This window comes from Moschus berezovskii, chromosome 26, assembly GCF_049115385.1.
Source record: "Moschus berezovskii isolate FMDL1 chromosome 26, NW_MosBer_1.0, whole genome shotgun sequence".
Taxonomy (NCBI): Eukaryota; Metazoa; Chordata; class Mammalia; order Artiodactyla; family Moschidae; genus Moschus; species Moschus berezovskii.
The window spans coordinates 10,624,647-10,644,646 of NC_142485.1; the positions used below are offsets into that span (position 1 = coordinate 10,624,647).

The 20,000-nt window shown below is 38.1% G+C and overlaps 1 protein-coding gene across 1 annotated transcript in view; it reads left to right on the forward strand.

Annotated features, from left to right (window-relative positions):
* The window catches only part of LOC129549236 (A disintegrin and metallopeptidase domain 3-like), a 133,486-nt gene that overhangs the window by 109,661 nt on the left and 3,825 nt on the right, over positions 1-20,000 (forward strand). The window contains exons 17-20 of the mRNA XM_088832665.1: positions 3,039-3,125; positions 8,290-8,413; positions 11,883-12,039; positions 19,389-19,433. Of these exons, the coding sequence (XP_088688791.1) occupies positions 3,039-3,125; positions 8,290-8,413; positions 11,883-12,039; positions 19,389-19,433 (413 nt within the window). The remainder of the gene's footprint in view (positions 1-3,038; positions 3,126-8,289; positions 8,414-11,882; positions 12,040-19,388; positions 19,434-20,000) is intronic.

The window sequence follows — 20,000 nt, forward strand, 5'->3', positions numbered from 1 at the left end:
TTTATTTGGGCTCCAAAATCACTGCAGATGCTGACTGCAGCCAAGAAATTAAAAGACGCTTACTCCTTGGTAGGAAAGTTATGACCAACCTAGACAGCATATTAAAAAGCAGAGATATTACTTTTCCAACAAAGGTCCGTCTAGTCAAGGCTATGATTTTTCCAGTGGTCAGGCATGAATATGAGATTTGGACTATAAAGAAACCTGAATGCAGAAGAATTGATGCTTTTTAACTTTGTGTTGGAGAAGACTCTTGAGAGTCCCTTGGACTGCAAGGAGATCCAACCAGTCCATTTTAAAGGAGATCAGTCCTGGATGTTCATTGGAAAGACTGATGTTGAAGCTGAAACTCCAATACTTTGGCCACCTGATGCGACGAGCTGACTCATTGGAAAAGACCCTGATGCTGGGAAAGATTGAGGGCAAGAGGAGAAGGGGACGACAGAGGATGAGATGGCTGGATGGCATCACCGAGTATATGGACATGTGTTCGGGTAGACTCCGAGAGTTGGTGATGCACAGGGAGGCCTAGGGTGCTGCAGTTCATGGGGTCGCAAAGAGTCACACGCTACTAAGTGACTGAACTGAACGCATCCTACATGACTACTGGAAAAACCATAGCTTTGACTAGACGGACCTTTGTCCATATATTTACTTACCAATAGTGATAGAAAATAACGAATGTTTTAGACTTCATCATTTGTTGGATATTCTATCAGATAACTTGAGAAAAGTGGGCAGATAATCTTAGAAGATGTCCCCCAGAGTATTCAAATTAAATTTAAATTTTGATAGAAGAAAATTAACATGCAGTCTACATCAAAATCAGGTTAAAGAAATAACGAAAACACAAATTTGTATTAAGTGAGCATTTACTATGTCCCAAACTATATTTATTCCTTTATGTGTAATAAATTATTCCATCCTCATAACCTATGACTTAGGTATAATTTCTATTTCAAATGCAAAGATAGATAAACTGAGGTATGAAGGAGAACATTGCTTTTGTAAAAGACAAGGGATACTGTTATTAAAGTCAAAAGAATGTAAATATGGTTGAAGCACTGGTATTGAGCATTGATCAGTGGGCTCAATGATTAAAGTAGTTCTTGCACTGAATATTGGTTCTATCAGTCAGTGGTGGCATCTCCTAAAAAGTGTACATTTAATTCTCATCAAATATAAAATGTGGATAAAAATATCTCCCTCTCAAGGTCAATATGAGCATATATAAAAAAAATGCATAGAAAGTTCAAAGGCCCGTTACAAATGCTCATCACAATTTGGCTTGTTTTGTTCTTATACCAGCTATAATTTTTAGCTTCATAATTTCCATGCCTTGTCGAAAAGACATAGAAAAGTTATATGTTTTCAGGTATATAAAGAATGTTGTCTACTTTTTTTTGGTAATTAATTTATTTTTTATAAATTATTTTACAATTTATATTGGTTGGTTTTGCCATGCATTGACATGAATTCGCCTCAGGTTTACATAAGTTCCCCCTCCTGAACCCCCCTCCCACCTCCCTCCTCCCTTTATCCTCCCTCTGGGTCATCCCCGCATGCCAGCCCCGAGCATCCTATAACATGCATTGACCCTGAACTAGTGATTCGTTTCACACATGACAACATACGTGTTTCAATGCCATTCTCCCAAATCATCCCACCCTCACCCTCTCCCATAGAGTCCCAAAGACTGTTCTATACATCTGTGTCTCTTTTGCTGTCTCGTATACAGGGTTATCATTTGCATCTTTCTAAATTCCATATATATGCGTTCAGTTCAGTTCAGTTCAGTCGCTCAGTCGTGTCCGACTCTCCGTGACCCCATGAATCACAGCACGCCAGGCCTCCCTGTCCATCACCAACTCCCGGAGTACACTCAAACTCATGTCCACAGAGTCGGTGATGCCATCCAGCCATCTCATTCTCCGTCGTCCCCTTCTCCTCCTGCCCCCAACCTTTCCCAGCATCAGAGTCTTTTCCAGTGAGTCAACTCGTCGCATGAGGTGGCCAAAGTATTGCAGTTTCAGCTTTAGCATCAGTCCCTCCAATGAACATCCAGGATCGATCTCCTCTAGAATGGACTGGTTGGATCTCCTTGCAGTATAAGGGACTCTCAAGAGTCTTCTCCAACACCACAGCTCAAAAGCATCGATTCTTCAGTGATCAGCCTTTTCACAGTCCAACTCTCACATCCATACATGACCACGGGAAAAACCATTGCCTTGACTAGACGGACCTTGGTTGGCAAAGTAATGTCTCTGCTTTTTAATATACTATCAAGGTTGGTCATAACTTTCCTTCCAAGGAGCAAGCGTCTTTTAATTTCCTGGCTGCAATCAGCATCTGCAGTGATTTTGGAGCCCAAAAAAATAAAGTCTGACACTGTTTCCACTGTTTTTCCATCTATTTCCCATGAAGTGATGGGACCAGATGCCATGATCTTCGTTTTCTGAACGTTGAGCTTCAAACCAATCTTTTCACTCTCCTCTTTCACTTTCATCAAGAGGCTTTTGAGTTCCTCTTCACTTTCTGCCATAAGGGTAGTGTCATCTGCATATCTGAGGTTATTGATATTTCTCCCAGCAATCTTGATTCCAGCTTGTGCTTCTTCCAGCCCAGCGTTCCTCATATATGCGTTAGTATACTGTATTGAGGAGACAAATTAGAGAAAATCTCTATGGCACTTGAAAAGCACTGAATGGACATTTCTTGTATTTTATTTTTACAATCCTTTTTTACATTAAAATAAAAACCTCCTGTAACATACCAAATTACAATACTTTAATAATTTTCGTTGGCTATTAGTAAACTCACAAGTCTGCTCCTTCAGTGGAAGCAATATCTTATTGTAAAAACTTGATGTTTGATAAAGTAATAACATACAATTTTGACTTCAAATTTTTTATTAGAATGAGTTGATGTTATGAAATTCAAGTTCATCCTAAGTATATATCATATTGTGTATCTAATTTCTTATACTAAGTACAGTTAAATTCCTGACTTTAAAGTTGTTGGTTGTTTCATCATTTTAGTACTGTGAAAGTGGACTTTGCAAGCATATCACTGATAACACTCAGTATCAAAGTTGTGACCCACTTACCAAATGCGGAGGACATGGGGTATGTAATTGTTACTGTATTTTATGTATAGTTTTAAAATACATATCATAACATTTTCCAGGATAATAATAAGCTTCAGATTTATGGATGTAGAAATTACTTTGGAAAATTTCAGTTAAATATAGAAACCAAATATCATTATTTATACATGTGTGCATGTTCTATGTGTTCTATCAGATCATTGCACACTTCATGAGCTAAAAACATTTAAACTTTGTTCAAAAATGCAACATAAAACCTAAGCTATTATAATATTAGATAGAGACTGCATAATTTTGGAAATAGATATATTTAGTGTTAACATGTATATCAGTTCAGTTCAGATCAGTCACTCAGTCGTGTCCAGCTCTTTCCGACCCCAAGGACTGCAGCATACCAGGCCTCCTTGTCCATCACCAACTCCCAGAGTTTACTCAAACTCATATCCATTGAGTCAGTTATGCCATGCAACCATCTCACCCTCTGTCGTCCCCTTCACCTCCCGCGTTCAATCCTTCCCAGCCTCTGGGTCTTTTCCAGTGAATCAGTTCTTTGCATCAGGTGGCCAAAGTATTGGAGTTTCGCTCCAGCATCAGTTCTTCCAATGAACATTCAGTACTGATCTCCTTTAGGATGGACTGGTTGGATCTCCTTGCAGTCCAAGGGACTCTCAAGAGTCTTCTCCAACACCACAGTTCAAAAGCATCACTTCTTCGGTGATCAGCTTTCTTATAGTCCAACTCTCATACCCATACATGAATATTCCTAAAACCATAGCTTTGACTAGATGCTCCTTTGTTGTCAAAGTAACATCTCTGCTTTTTAATATGCTGTCTAGGTTGGTTATAACTTTTCTTCCAAGGAGCAAACGTCTTTTACTTTCGTGGCTGCAGTCAGCATCTGCAGTGATTTTGGAGCCCAAAAAAAATAAAGCCTGTCACAGTTTCCACTGTTTCCCCATCTATTATCCGTGAAGTGATGGGACCAGAGGCCATGATCTTAGCTTCCTGAATGTTGAGCTTTAAACCAACTTTTCCACTCTCCTCTCTCACTTTCATCAAGAGGCCCTTTAGTTCTTCTTCACTTTCTGTCATAAGGGTGGTGTCATCTGCATATATGAGGTCATTGATATTTCTCCCGGCAATCTTGATTCCAGCTTGTGCTTCATCCAGCCCAGCATTTCTCATGATGTACTCTGCATATAAGTTAAAAAAGCAGGGTGACAACATACAGCCTTGACGTACTCCTTTTCCTATTTAGAACCTGTCTGATGTTCCATGTCCAGTTCTAACTGTTGCTTCCTGACCTGCATACAGGTTTCTCAAAAGGCAGATTAGGTGGTCTGGTATTCCCATCTCTTTCAGAATGTTCCACAGTTTCTTGTGATCCGCACAGTCAAAGGCTTTGGCATAGTCAATAAAGCAGAAGTATGTGTTTTTCTGGAACTCTCTTGCTTTTTCAGTGATTCAGTGGATGTTGGCAATTTGATCTCTGGTTCCTCTGCTTTTCTAAATCAAGCTTGAACTTTTGGAAGTTCACAGTTCATATACTGTTGAAGCCTGGCTTGGAGAATTTTGAGCATTGCTTTACTAGCATGTCAGATGAGTGCAATTGTGTGGTCGTTTGAGCATTCTTTGGCATTGCCTTTCTTTGGGATTGGAATGAAAACTGACCTTTTCCAGTCCTGTGGCCACTGCTGAGTTTTCCAAATTCGCTGGCATATTGAGTGCAGCAATTCGATAGCATCAACTTTTAGGATTTGAAAGAGCTCAACTGGAATTCCATCACCTCCACTAGCTTTGTTCATAGTGATGCTTTCTAAGGCCCACTTGACTTCAAATTCCAGGATGTCTGGCTCTAGGTGAGTGATCATACCATTGTGATTATCTCAGTCATGAAGATCTCTTTTGTATAGTTCTTCTGTGTATTCTTGCCACCTCTTCTTAATATCTTCTGCTTCTGTTAGGTCCATACCATTTCTGTCCTTTATTGAGCCCATCTTTACATGAAATTGTTCTCTTAGCATCTCTAATTTTCTTGAAGAGATCTCTAGTCTTTCCCATTCTATTGTTTTCCTCTATTTCTTTGCACTGATCACTGAGGAAGGCTTTCTTACCTCTCTTTGCTATTCTTTGGAATTCTGTATTCAAATGGGTATATCTTTCCCTTTCTCCTTTGCCTTTAACTTCTCTTCTTTTCTCAGCTGTTTGTAAGGTCTCCTCAGACAGCCATTTTGCCCTTTTGCATTTCTTTTTCTTGGGGATGATTTTGATCACTGCCTCCTTTACAATATCATGAGCTTTCGTCCATAGTTCTTCAGGCACTCTGTCTATCGGATCTAATCCCTTGAATCTATTTGTCTCTTCCCCTGTATAATCATAAGGGATTTGGTTTAGGTCATACCTGAGTGGTCTAGTGGTTTTCTCCACTTTCTTCAATTTCAGTCTGAATTTGCCAATAATTAGCTCATTATCTCAGCCACAATCAGCTCCCCGTCTTGTTTTTGCTGACTGTATAGAGTTTCTCCATCTTTGGCTGCAAAGAATCTAATCAATCTGGTTTTGGTATTGACCATCTGGTGACGTCCATGTGTAGAGTTGTCTCTTGTGTTGTTGGAAGAGGGTGTCTGCTATGACCAGTGTGTTCTCTTGGCAAAACTCTATTAGCCTTTGCCCTGCTTCCTTCCATATTCCAAGACCAAATTTTCCCATTATTCCAGGTATTTCTTGATTTCCTACTTTTGCATTCCAGTCCCCCTATAATGAAAAGGACATCTTTTTTCAGTGTTAGTTCTAGAAGGTCTTGTAGGTCTTCATAAACTGTTCAACTTCAGCTTCTTCAGCATTACTGGTTTGGGCATAGGCTTGGATTACTGTAATATTGAATGGTTTGCCTTGGAAACGATCAGAGATTATTCTGTTGTTTTTGAGATTGCATCTAAGTACTGCATTTTGGATGGCTGCTCCATTTCTTCTAAGGGATTCCTGCCCACAGTAGTAGGTATAATGGTCATCTGAGTTAAATTTACCCATTCCAGTCCATTTTAGTTCACTGATTGCTAAAATGTCAACCTTCACTCTTGCCATCTCCAGTTTGACCACTTCCAATTTGCCTTGATTCATGGACCTAATATTCCAAGTTCCTATGCAATATTACTCTTTATAGCATCGGACTTTACTTTCATCACAAGTCACACCCACAACTGGGTTTTGTTTTTGCTTTGGCTCCATCTCTTCATTCTTTCTGGAGTTAGTGTATCCATGTATATATTTATACTACATAAATATAAATACTGCTTATAATTGAGTGCATGACTCTGATGCTGGGAAAGATTGAAGGCAGAAGGAGAAGAGGATGACAGAGGATGAGATGGTTGGATGGCATCACCAACTCGATGGTCGTGAATTTGAGCAAGCTCCAGGAGTTGGTGAAGGACAGAGAAGCCTAGCATGTTGCAGTCCATGGGGTTGGACACGACTGAGTAACTGAACTGAACTGAATTGAACTGATAACTGATATATAATAAACACTCGCAAACTTTATTTCTATTACACATTACTCATAATCTGCTATATTTTTGGCAGCAGAGTTCCTTGTCCATTGAAATCTGTCTTGGATCAGTGACTTAAATTTATTTTTCTCTATGGTTCTTTCTGTATTTGAAGTCATTCACTGATGGACTTTTGGATAATATTGAATTCTTTTTTAATTATTGTAAATAGTGGTACAGTGGACACTGTTGTACATTCACCTTGCAGAGTTATTTCATTTCATAAATTGATTGTATTGAAATCTGATGGGCCAAATATAAGCATAATTTGAATTTTAATAAATATTGCATGTCTTTAGGAAATTTATCAGTTTTTCTCCACCTATCAGGAGTGAAAACATTTCTTCAAATTCAGGCCAGATGAGCTTCTTAGTTTATTAATATCTTCTAACATGCTAAATTTATGCTAATTTGCATTTTTTAATTAATAATAGCATTTCAGTGTGTCTGGTCACATTTTCCATTTGCACTTTTATTTGTCTATCCATTGTGAAATCATCACTTGAATTATAGAAATTCTGTGCCCTATTTAAGATTTTCTAAGCATGCATTTAGCTTTAAAATGGTATTTAGTATCTCCCATTATCTTGATCCTTCATATTTTCTATAGTAATCCTGGAAAAATTGGCCTGTCTGTGTGTCTTATATCAAAATTTACCTCCTATTTATACATCCTATTATTTACAATTTCTTTTAGGTTCCATTCCTTTATTATTTAATTTCAATTTAATTTTTCCTGAACTTACCCCTAGATTCCCTATTCTGCTTCTGACCCAACTTTTGATTCATCCATAAGGTCATATTTATAAATATATTCTAGCCTTCCTGTGCTGTGCTGTGCTTAGTCGCTCAGTCATGTCCGACTCTTTGCGACCCCATGGACCACAGCCTGCCAGGCTCCTCTGTCCTTGGGGTTTATCCAGGCAAGAATACTGGAGTGAGTTGCCATGGCCTCCTCCAGGGGATCTTCCCAACCCAGGGATCGAACCCAGGTCTGCTGCATTGCAGGCCGAATTCTTTACCGTCTGAGCTACCAGGGAAGCCCAAGAATACTGGAGTGGGTAGCCTGTCCCTTCTCCAGGGGATCCTCCCAACCCAAAAATTGAACCGGGATCTTCTGCATTGCAGGTGGATTCTTTACCAGCTGAGCTACCAGGGACGCCCCCTAGCCTTCCTATTTTCTAGCAAAATCAATTTTTCCAACTGTACCTGAATAAGTAAGCTTCACCCTTTAGTTTTCTTCCCGTATTTTGTAAAAGTTGACTCTTACAACAATTTTATAAAATATCTGGCACAATTTATAAGATATTTCAACCCCTGCTATAAATTTCAGCTTCATAATTTCTATGCCTTTTTAGAAGATAGTTCTATATTTTCAGGTGTATCAAGAATGTTGTCTACTTTTGTTGAAGAAATAAATTAGAGAAACCCTCTGTAACATTTAGAAACCATTGAATGGACATTTCTTGCATTGTATTTTATTCTTATAATTGTTTTCCACGTTAAAGTAAAAACAGCCTGTAACATACCAAATTGCATTACTTTAATCATTTGCTTTGGCTCACAATCAATACTAATCCATTTAATTTTTATATGGCATACAAAATGGTCTTCTTTATTTTGGTTTCATTCCAGGTTTGCAATACTCGCTTCCATTGTCAGTGTGATGCTGGATATGGGCCCCCAGATTGTGTGGAAATACCCTCATCACCAGGAGGAAGTATTGATGATGGATTTTGGAATATGCCATCTGAGGAATGTTAGTAGCTAAATCACTGCTCCAACAGAGCCTTCTGTATCCTTACAACCCCACTGTCTATGTGGTTATTAAGCACTGGACATGTGGAGAATGAAATTAAGGAACTAACATTTTCATTTTATTTTACTTAATTAAATATAAACGGTCACTTTGTAGTGCTATTATATATACCACAGCTATAGATTATGTTGTTAATCAAAATTCTGTATGTGCTTTTAATTCAAATCTAGCCATGAACATTTTAATGTGTCATCTTAATTTTAACCATAGTTTCCCAAATTTTTCGATTTTTACAGCAGTTTTCTAGATTTGTTGCTGCTCAGTCACTAAGTTACATTCGACTCTTAGGCGATCCCATGAACTGCGTCACTGCCAGGCTTCCCTGTCCTTCACTATCTCCTACAGTTTGCTCACATTCATGCCCACCGAGTCAGTAATGGCATCCAACCATCTCATCTTTTGTTGCCCCCTTCTCTTGCCTTCAATCTTTCCCAGCATCAGAGTCTTTTCCAACAAGTAGGCTCTTCACATCAGGTGGCCAAAGTATTGGAACTTCAGCATCAGTCCTTCCTGTGAATATTCAAGACTGATTTCCTTTAGGATTGGCTGGTTTGATCTCCTTGCTGTCCAAGGGACTCTCAAGAGTCTCCCCCAGCACCACAACTCGAAAGCATCAATTCTTCAGCACTCAGCCATCTTTATGGTCCACCTCTCATATCCGTACATGACTACTGGAAAAACAATTGTCTTGACTAGATGTACCTTTGTCAGCAAATTGATGTCTCTGCTTTTTAATTCCTTGTCTAGGTGTGCCATAACTTTCTTTCCAAGGATCAAGAATCTTTTAATTTTATGGTTGCTGTCACCATCCCCAGTGATTTTGGAGCCCAAAGAAAGAAAATCTGTCACTGTTACCACTTTTTCCCCTTCCGTTTGGCGTGAAGTGATAGGACCAGATGCCATAATCTTTGTTTTCTGAATGTTGAGCTTTAAGCTTCCTTCTTCACTCTCCTCTTTCACTCTCATCAAGAGGCTCTTTAGTTCCTCTTCACTTTCTGCTGTTGGAGTGGTATCACCTGCATAGGTGAGGTTGTTGATATTTCTCCCAGCGAGAGAGATTCTTGATTCCAACTTGTGATTCATCCAGCCCACCATTTTGCACGATGTACTCTGCATATATGTTAAAAGTTTCTCTCTCTTTTTGCTTGTTTTAATATTGCAAGGCTAGTATTTAAAATGTCATGCTACACAAGGGAAAATAAAATTTGGATTCATATACAAAAGTTATTGAAAACCAGATTTTTTTAATTTAGTTTTTAATTGGAGTATAATTGCTTTCCAACGTTGTGTCAGCTTCTGCTGTACAACAATATAAGTCAGCTACAAGTATACATACATCCGTTCCCTCTTGAGCTTCCCTCTCATCTCCACCCCTCTAGGTCATCACGGAAGCCCAAGCTGAGCTCTCTGTGGTATACAGCAGCTTGGTAAATTACTTTGAATCAACGTATATTTGGACTGTACCTGTGTTTCAGTGGCACAGATTCTTTTGTCGTATTGAGAGGGCATTAAATCTGTTTACACTTAATATGATGAGGTGGTGCAGTGGTAAAGAATCCACCTGCCAGTGCAGAAGATGAAAGAGATGTGGCTTTGATCCATGAGAGGGGAAGATCCACTAAGAAGGGAATGGCAACCCACTCCAGTATTCTTGCCTGAAAAATTCAATGGACAAAAGAACCTGGCAGGCTACTTTATGGGGTTGCAAAGATTTAGACAATTGAGTGACTGAACATGCCCACGAATGCACACACTATCATCATAATTGGTTTGGTGGTAATTCAGATTGCTTGATTTATATTTTTTTAATTTTAATTTTCCAGTTTATTCCTTTTGCTTATTTTGACCAATTGACCATAGATTTACTATTCTAGTTTTATGCAATATCTTTATAATACCAAGAGGAATATCAGTTTTTTAATTAACACAATCAAAATTAAAACAATATCACTTTATATATTTGTTATGTAAATTTAACCTCATCTACTATTACTGTTTCTTTTAGTCTGTTATATCTTTAATTTTCACTAAATAATTTTTAAAACAGTTCTTTTTTTTTAATCTTAAATACTAGTCTTTATTTTTACACAAAGCAGTGCAAAATGAGGCAGTTCCCCAAAGGGTGACTTGGAAATAGAAAATCCAAGCTGAGAGTGAGAATGTTAGTTGCTAAGTCGTGTCTGAATTTTTGCAACCCCATGGAGCCTGCCAGGCTCCTGTGTCCATGGGATTTCACAGGCAAGAACACTGGAGTGGGTACCTATTCCTTTCTCCAGGGGAGATCTTTTTTTTTTGCTCTATTTTTTATTTTTATTCTTTTTAGATGATATAGATTAATTCTAATTTATTCCACTTGCTTTTAGCAAGGACACATCTATAAAAGGTGTAGGTGGTATGCACCCTTCAGAATTCTTTCATTTAGGCACTGTAACATGTTTTGACTAATCTCACACTTGACCAATGCAAAACTTCTGGCCAGAAAACAAACCAATAACTCTAGTGTTACCACAGTTTGCCCAAAATTTCAAAAAAAGTTATTACTTCTAATGAGTTAAACTACAATCAGACAAAGCTAGAGGAAAAATAAATTTCCTTCTAACCCTCACATTTTGTTTTAATTTATTAATTTAATTGGAGGCTAATTACTTTACAGTATTGTTTTGGTTTTGCCATACATTGACATGAATCTGCCCCAGGTGTACATGTGTTCCCATCTTGAACCCCCTCCCTCCTCCCTCCCCATATCATCCTTCTGGGTCATCCCAGTGCGCTAGCCCCGAGCATCCTGTATGATGCATCAAACCTGGACTGGCGATTAGTATCACATATGATAACATACGTGTTTCAATGTCATTCTCCCAAATCATCCCACCCTCACCCTCTCCCACAGAGTCCAAAAGGCTGTTCTATACATCTGTGTCTCTTTTGCTGTCTTGCATACAGAGTTATCTTTAACATCTTTCTAAATTCCATATATATGCATTAGTATACTGTATTGGTGTTTTTCTTTCTGGCTTACTTCACTCTGTATAATAGGCTCCAGTTTCATCTACCTCATTAGAACTGGTTCAAATGTATTCTTTTAGAGGAATCTGTTAGATGGTAATATCAACCTAATATATTCTAAGTAGCAGTGCAATATGATAAGAATATGATAGTATGATAGAATGAAATATGTTAGAATGTAGCACATAAATATTAAATATACATATAAAGATTAAATTATATATATTTAAAAGAAATATATAATGCACTTTGGGGTATAGTCACAGAAGTTTAGAAAGCACTTTTAAGTTTAAATTTATTTATTCCATGATTATATTATTTGAATTCCAAATTTTTATAACTCAAATTACTAAAATGATATATGTCATTTTTTAGAAGTTAAAAGATATTGTTGTATCTCCAGCTAAAGCTACAGACTTGATAAAACGACGTGGCGCCTCTCAAAAAAATAACCTTATGATCAGTATCTACGTTTTCCTCCCTTTCTTCATTTTAACTGCTATCATTGCTCTTAAATGGAATAAAATGAAGACATTTTGGAAAAAAGAAAAAAGTAGGGAGTAAGTAAACATTGTTTTTTATATTTAATATTTGAAAGGCTTTATGAGAAAATTGAAATGTTATTCGGAATATTATAAATAGGGACACGTATAGATTGGCTTAATGTTAGTGTTTGTGTTTGTGTGTGTGTGCATGTGTGTGTGTGTGTCTTGTGTGTTCTTAGTCTTTCAGTCGTGTCCGACTCTTTGTGAACCCATGGACTGTAGCCTACCAGGCTCCTCTGTCCTTGGGGATTCTCCTGGCAGGAATACTGGAGTGATTTGCCATGCCCTACTCCAGGGTGTCTTCCCAACCCAAGGAACTGAACAGGCATCTCCAGCACCAAGGGCTTCCCTTGTGGCTCAGCTGATAGAGAATCCACCTGCAATGCTGGAGACCTGGGTTTGATCGCTGGGTTGGGAAGATCCCCTGGAGAAGGAAAAGGCCACCTACTCCAGTACTCTGGCCTGGAAAATTCCATGAACTCTCTCAAAGAGTTGGACATGACTGAGCGACTTTCACTTTCACTCCTGCACTGCAGGCAGATTCTTTACCATTTGAGCCACCAAATGGTGGCTTATAAGTCACTTGTAGTGCTTATAATTCTACCAAATGTTTAGAAATATACCAGATTTTTTTTCAAACCTTAGGCACATGGGTATCCTTCATGTCCATATAGGTCCGGGAACAACTGAATTTACTCAGTAAATCCTCAGTATCTTTCTAGTAGAAAGCCATGTTGGCTATAATTGCTTTAGACGGTTCTGTCTACTTCCTAAGCAACCCCATTTTCCTTGTCTTGACATCTGGTGGTGCCAAGAAGCTAGAATAGGCTGGAAGGAAAAAGAGTTCCAGAAAAACATCTATTTCTCATTTATTGACTATGCCAAAGCCTTTGACTGTATGGATCACAATAAACTGTGGAAAATTATTCAAGAGATGGGAATATGAGACCACCTGACCTGCCTTTTGAGAAACCTGTACGCAGGTCAGGAAGCAACAGTTAGAACTGGACATGGAACAACAGACTGGTTCCAAATAGGAATAGGAGTACATCAGGGTTCTCTATTGTCTCCCTGCTTATTTAAGTTATATGCAGAGTACATTATGAGAAACACTGGGCTGGAAGAAGCACAAGCTGGAATCAAGATTGCTGGGAGAAATATCAATAACTTTAGATATGCAGATGACACCACCCTTATGGCAGGAAGTGAAGAACTAAAGGGCCTCTTGATGAGAGTAAAAGAGGAGAGTGAAAAGGTTGGCTTAAAGCTCAACGTTCAGAAAACTAAGATCATGGCATCCGGTCCCATCACTTCATGGTAAATAGATGGGGAAACAGTGGAAATAGTGACACTTTATTTTATTTTTTTGGGGGGTGGGCGCTCCAAAATCACTGCAGATGGTGATTGCAGCCATGAAATTAAAAGACGCTTACTTCTTGGAAGGAAAGTTGTGAACAACCTGGACAACATATTAAAAAGCAGAGACATTACTTTGTCAACAAAGGTCCATCTAGTCAAGGCTATGGTTTTTCCAGTAGTCATGTATGGATGCAAGAGTTGGACTATAAAGCTGAGCACCGAAGAATTGATGCTTTTGAACTGTGGTGTTGGAGAAGACTCTTGAGAGTCCCTTGGACTGCAAGGAGATCCAACCAGTCCATCCTAAAGGAGATCAGTCCTGGATGTTCATTGGAAGGACTGATGTTGAAGCTGAAGCGCCAGTACTTTGGCCACCTAAGCCAAGAGCTGACTCATTTAAATAGACCCATACGCTGGGAAAGATTTGGGGCTAGAGGAGAAGGGGATGACAGAGGATGAGATGGCTGGATGGCATCACCAAGTCAGTGGACATGAGTTTGGGTAATCCCCGGGAATTGTTGATGGACACAGGGAGGACAGGCGTGCTGCAGTTCATGGTGTTGCAAAGGGTCGTACATGGTTGAGTGACTGAACTGAATGATGAATAGAGATGGGTCAGCACAGAAAATGGGGCCGGAGACAATAAGTAGAGATGGGTCAGCATAGAATATATGGGGCCAGTGACGATGAATTGGAAATGGTGATGGAAAGGTTAGCCGTGCTGCAGTCCATGGGGTCGCAAAGATTCGGACACGACTGAGCGGCTGAACTAAGCTGAATGATGATGAATAAAGATGGGGCAGCATAGAATATGGGGAAGGTGAGAAAATATAAGATCACAAAGAGTGAGGGAAAGCACATATGAAGGACATGGCCTATGTTACATGAAATTAATATTGCTCATGTGTTTCTGAAATTAGAGTGAAGGTACTTGCTCAGTTTTTCCTTTTTTTAGAACAGAACTTAATTACTTTTTAAAAAATAATTGCCATATATGATATTCGTTTCGTGTGTATAATACTTTGTATATAATGTAAAATGATCATAGTAAATCTAGTTAACATTTATTACGTAGTTGCAAATCTTTTATTTTCCTCCTGATGAGGTCTTTTAAGATCTACTCTTTTACAAAGTTTCATATATGCAGTTAGTTCTTATTGACTATAGTCAGCATGCTGTCCATTACATCCCCATGACATTTATTTTTAATTAGAAGTTTTACCTTTTGAACTTATTTACCCGTTTTGCTCATCTCCACTCCACCCCATTACATATGGCAACCACCAATCTGTTCTCTGTATCTATCAGGTTTTTTCTGTTTGTTTTGGTGTTTTAGATCTACATATAAATGGGATCATACATTGTCTTTCTCTGTCCGACTTTATTTCACATTCATACAGCTTTTTCTTTACTGTAGCACAAATATAGTTCACAATTTGCTTAGTAAATGTTTACGAAGACGAGAATTCAGAAGTAAGAGTAAAGAAGTGGGTTTCGCTCCTTCATTGTAAAGTAAATCATTTTTCTTTCTCATATGTTTATCGGAGATAAAATGATATAAAATTTCTATCAGCACCTCTGCTTACCAACTAAGTTAATCTTAGTTATGAACTAGTTAGCAGCAACCAGCAAATTCAGGATAGTTATCTGCATGATTCATATGGACATTTATATAATCATTCAGTTGTTAAAATTTTATGTCTTCCTGGGCTCTTATTTAAGATACCTTCTAAAAATATGAATAGTTGCAAAGCTGAACCTGACTTCTGGAAGAAATGGTATATTTAGATATCACTGACCATAAATAACAAAATCTGCCTAAGTTTTAAGAGCATCAGTCAATTGTTTCAGAGCTCTAAGGGCAAGAAATGATGTAGAGCTGAGACACAAAAGGGTAGTAAGGAACTGGATGGTTGTGAACTTGGTCATTCTCTCCAACACCCAAAGGCTTTTATGATTGACTTCATCTCTTTTTGTCTATGTCCATTGGCAAACCACTCCAGTACTCTTGCCTGGAAAATCCCATGGCCGGAGGAGCCGGGTGGGCTGCAGTCCATGGGGTCACTGAGGGTCGGACACGACTGAGCGACTTCACTTTCACTTTTCACTTTCACTCATTGGAGAAGGAAATGGCAACCCACTGCAGTGTTCTTGCCTGGAGAATCCCAGAGACGGGGAAGCCTGGTGGGCTGCCATCTATGGGGTCACACAGAGTCGGACACGACTGAAGCGATTTAGCAGCAGCAGCATTCTCACCAAAATAACTGCTCTGCTTACACATGGCCCAGAGTACCTCTCTCAACCATTCTAGTTTCATTTTCAAGTAAAAAATCTTAATAATATCTCAAAACCAGTATCTGTTAGTTACGAGACATCAAGAGACAGAGAGAAATAGCTGTGCAAGTGTCCATTCAGAATTTATAATACCAAGTTAGATGTTCAAACCTGATTTTTACCATCTATAGCCAAATAACTGTAGCCATTACAAGGAAATTTTACACCATAATATTACTCTTCAGCAAGAATTGCGTGTGTGTAGGAGTCGAAGGGAGAATGGGGGCTGTGTGAATACCACACAGTGTGAAGAGACATAACTAAAAGAGAGGCCTCCTTAAGGAGTTCATTAACAGAAGTGAGACAACTGGTCACATAATCTGATAGAAGTAATATAATTAAAGGCTTGATAATTTAAGAATTCATATGTGAGTTGTCTTTAACTTTGGAGAAGCATTATCACAGATATTTTAATATTTCATCCTGTCTTCCATGTAGATAACACAGAGAAAAGTAACAGATGGACTTAAGTTTGGAATTTTTAAAAAGCTTAACATATTTCGTTTTTAACTTTTTGTTTTATGTTGGAGTATAGCAGATTAACAATGTTGTAATAGTTTCAGCTAGACAGCAAAGGGACTCGGCCATACATATGCATTTGTCTATTCTCCCCCAAACTCCCCTCCCATCCGGGCTGCCACATAACATTGAGCAGAGCTCAATGTGCTATACAGTAGGACCTAGTTGGTCATCCATTTTAAATATAGCAGTGTGTACATATCCATCCCAAACTCCATGTCTAGGTTTTCCCCTCATCCTTCCCCCCTGGAAGCCATAAGTTCACTCTCTACATCTGTAAGTCTCTTTCTGTTTGTAAATAAGTTCATTTAGATACTGAACTTAAAGGATGTCATACAATACTTTTCCTTCTCTGTCTGACTTACTTCACGTAAGATGACAATCTCTAGGTCCATCCAAAATGCTTCAAATTATTTTATTTCTTTTTGATGGCTGAGCAAAATATTCCATTGTATATATGTTCCACATTTTCTTTATCCATTCTTCTGTTGATAGATATTTCAGTTCAGTTCAGTTCAGTCGCTCAGTCGTGTCCGATTCTTTGCGACCCCATGAATATTTAGGTTGCATCTATATCTTTGCTGTTGTAAATAGTGCTACAAGGAAAAATATCTGCAAATCAATCAGTGCGTTGTACCACATTAACAACGTGAAGAATAAAAGCCATATGATCATCTCAATATATGCCACAAAAGCTTTTGACAAACTCAACACCATTTATGATAAAAACTCTCCAGAAAGTGGGGATAGAGGGAACATATCTCAAAATGATAAAGGCCACATATGAAAAACCTACAGCTAACATCATACTCAATGGTTAAAAGCTGAAAGGCTTTCCTCTAAAATCAGGAAGAAGACAAGGTTGTCCTCTGTCACCACTTTTACTCAACAGTTTTGGAAGTTCTAGCTACGGCAATCAGAGAAGAAAAAGAAATAAAGGGAATCCTAATTGGAAAGCAAGAAGTTAAACTGTCACTATTTGCAGATGACCTGATACTCTACATAGATATTAAAGATGCTACCAGAAAACTACTAGAGCTCATCAATTAATTTGTTAAAGTTGCAAAATTGAGAAATCTCTTGCATTTATATATACTAACAAAGAAAGATGAGAAAGAAAAACTCAAGAAACAATTTCCTTTACTATCACATCACAAAAATAAAATACCTAAGAATAAACCTTTCTAAGGAGACAAATGACCTATACTCCTTAAACTATAAGATGCTGATGAAAGAAATTGAAGAAAACAGAAAGAGATGTAAAGACATACCATGTTTATGAATTTGAAAAGTCAATACTGTCAAAATGAACATACTACCTAAGACAATCTATAGGTTCTGTGAAATCTCTATCAAATTTTCTGTGGCATTTTTCACAGAGCTAGAACAAGAAAACCTTAAAATTTGATGGAGACACAAAAGACCCCAAATAGCCAAAGCAATCTTGAAAAAGAAAATGGAGCTGGAGAAATCAGCCCCCTTGACTTCAGATTATACTACAAAGCTATAGTCAGCAAAACAGTATGGTACTGGCACAAAAATAGAAATACAGATCAGTGGAACAGGATAGAAAGCCTTGAAATAAACCCATGCACCTATGGTCAAGTAATCTACAACAAAAGAAGCAAGAATATACAATGGAGAAAATACAGGCTCTTCAACAAATGAAGCTAGGGAAACTGGGAAGCTGTATATATTTAAAAAAAAAAAAGAATTTAGATAATTCTTTAAATCACTCACAGAAATAAGTTTCAGTTCAGTTCAGTTCAGTCGCTCAGTCATGTCTGACTCTCCGCGACCCCATGAATTACAGCACACCAGGCCTCCCTGTCCATCACCAACTCCCGGACTACACTCAAACTCATGTCCACAGAGTCGGTGATGCCATCCAGCCATCTCATTCTCCGTCGTCCCCTTCTCCTCCCTCCCCCAACCTTTCCCAGCATCACAGTCTTTTCCAGTGAGTCAACTCGTCGCATGAGGTGGCCAAAGTATTGCAGTTTCAGCTTTAGCATCAGTCCCTCCAATGAACATCCAGGATTGACCTCCTTTAGAATGGACTGGTTGGATCTCCTTGCAGTATAAGGGACTCTCAAGAGTCTTCTCCAACACCACAGTTCAAAAGCATCGATTCTTCGGCGATCAGCTTTCTTCACAGTCCAACTCTCACATCCATACATGACCACGGGAAAAACCATAGCCTTGACTAGACGGACCTTGGTTGGCAAAGTAATGTCTCTGCTTTTTAATATACTATCAAGGTTGGTCATAACTTTCCTTCCAAGGAGCAAGCGTATTTTAATTTTGTGGCTGCAATCTGCATCTGCAGTGATTTTGGAGCCCAAAAAAACAAAGTCTGACACTGTTTCCACTGTTTTTCCATCTATTTCCCATGAAGTGATGGGACCAGATGCCATGATCTTTGTTTTCTGAATGTTGAGCTTCAAGCCAACCTTTTCACTCTCCTCTTTCACTTTCATCAAGAGGATTTTGAGTTCCTCTTCACTTTCTGCCATAAGGGTAGTGTCATCTGCATATCTGAGGTTATTGATATTTCTCCCAGCAATCTTGATTCCAGCTTGTGCTTCTTCCAGCCCAGCGTTCCTCATGATGTATTCTGCATAGAAGTTAAATAAGCAAGGTGACAATATACAACCTTGACGTACACCTTTTCCTATTTGGAACCAGTCTGTTGTTCCATGTCCAGTTCTAACTGTTGCTTCCTGACCTGCATATAGGTTTCTCAAGAGGCAGGTCAGGTGGTCTGGGATTCCCATCTCTTTCAGAATGTTCCACAGTTTATTGTGATCGACACAGTCAAAGGCTTTGGCATAGTCAATGAAGCGGAAATAGATGTTTTTCTGAAACTCTCTTGCTTTCTCCATGATCCAGCAGATGTTGGCAATTTGATCTCTGGAGCCTCTGCCTTTTCTAAAACCTGCTTGAACATTAACATACTTAAAAGTTAGGCTACCATTGGTAAATATACCCCAGTAGGATGTAAGTTACCTGAATGAGATATAGGAAGAAAAGTGGATATTAGTACATATTAACTGAGTAATTAGTAAAAGTCTAGCTGTTTTTGTTTTCTTGAGTTTATTTAAGATTACAGTTTTTCCTAACTTTAAAACAATTATATTTCTTTCATACAGATCTCCATCAGAAATCAGCAGTAGTAACAACAGTCAATCTTACAGGTAAAGGTGAAGTAAAATAATCAAATTATTGACAAAATTATATAATGCATTAAATATTTTTAAAAATATTTTAACAGTACTTCAATATAGGAAATATATTTTTCCATTTATTGTTTCCAATTATCTCATCATTTTGATATCTAGTTGTTATTATCATATACTAAAAGACTAAAACAAAGCATTTGGAGTTGATATTACTTTATACTTCTATAGATACATTTCATGTTAACTCACATTATCCAGATTCATTAGCCACAATTTTTGTAAAAAGAAATGACTTTAAAGAGATTTTAAATGTATTTTAAAAATATTTATGAGCAATCATGTATTTGTTTGGTGTATTTAAGACACTAACCTGTGATAACAAATTGTCTAAATGAGAGTTTTATACATATTGTCTCCAAACACTTGTATTTCTTCCTCATTAACTCCCTGGTTATTGGTCTCCTTATTTTAGAAATAAGAAAACAGATATAAAGAATGTAGGTAATTCTCCACGTGTATAGAGTGGAGTAAGTTTTTGATTTTGAGTTTGAGTTTAAGATAATCAGACTCCAGGGTTGAAAC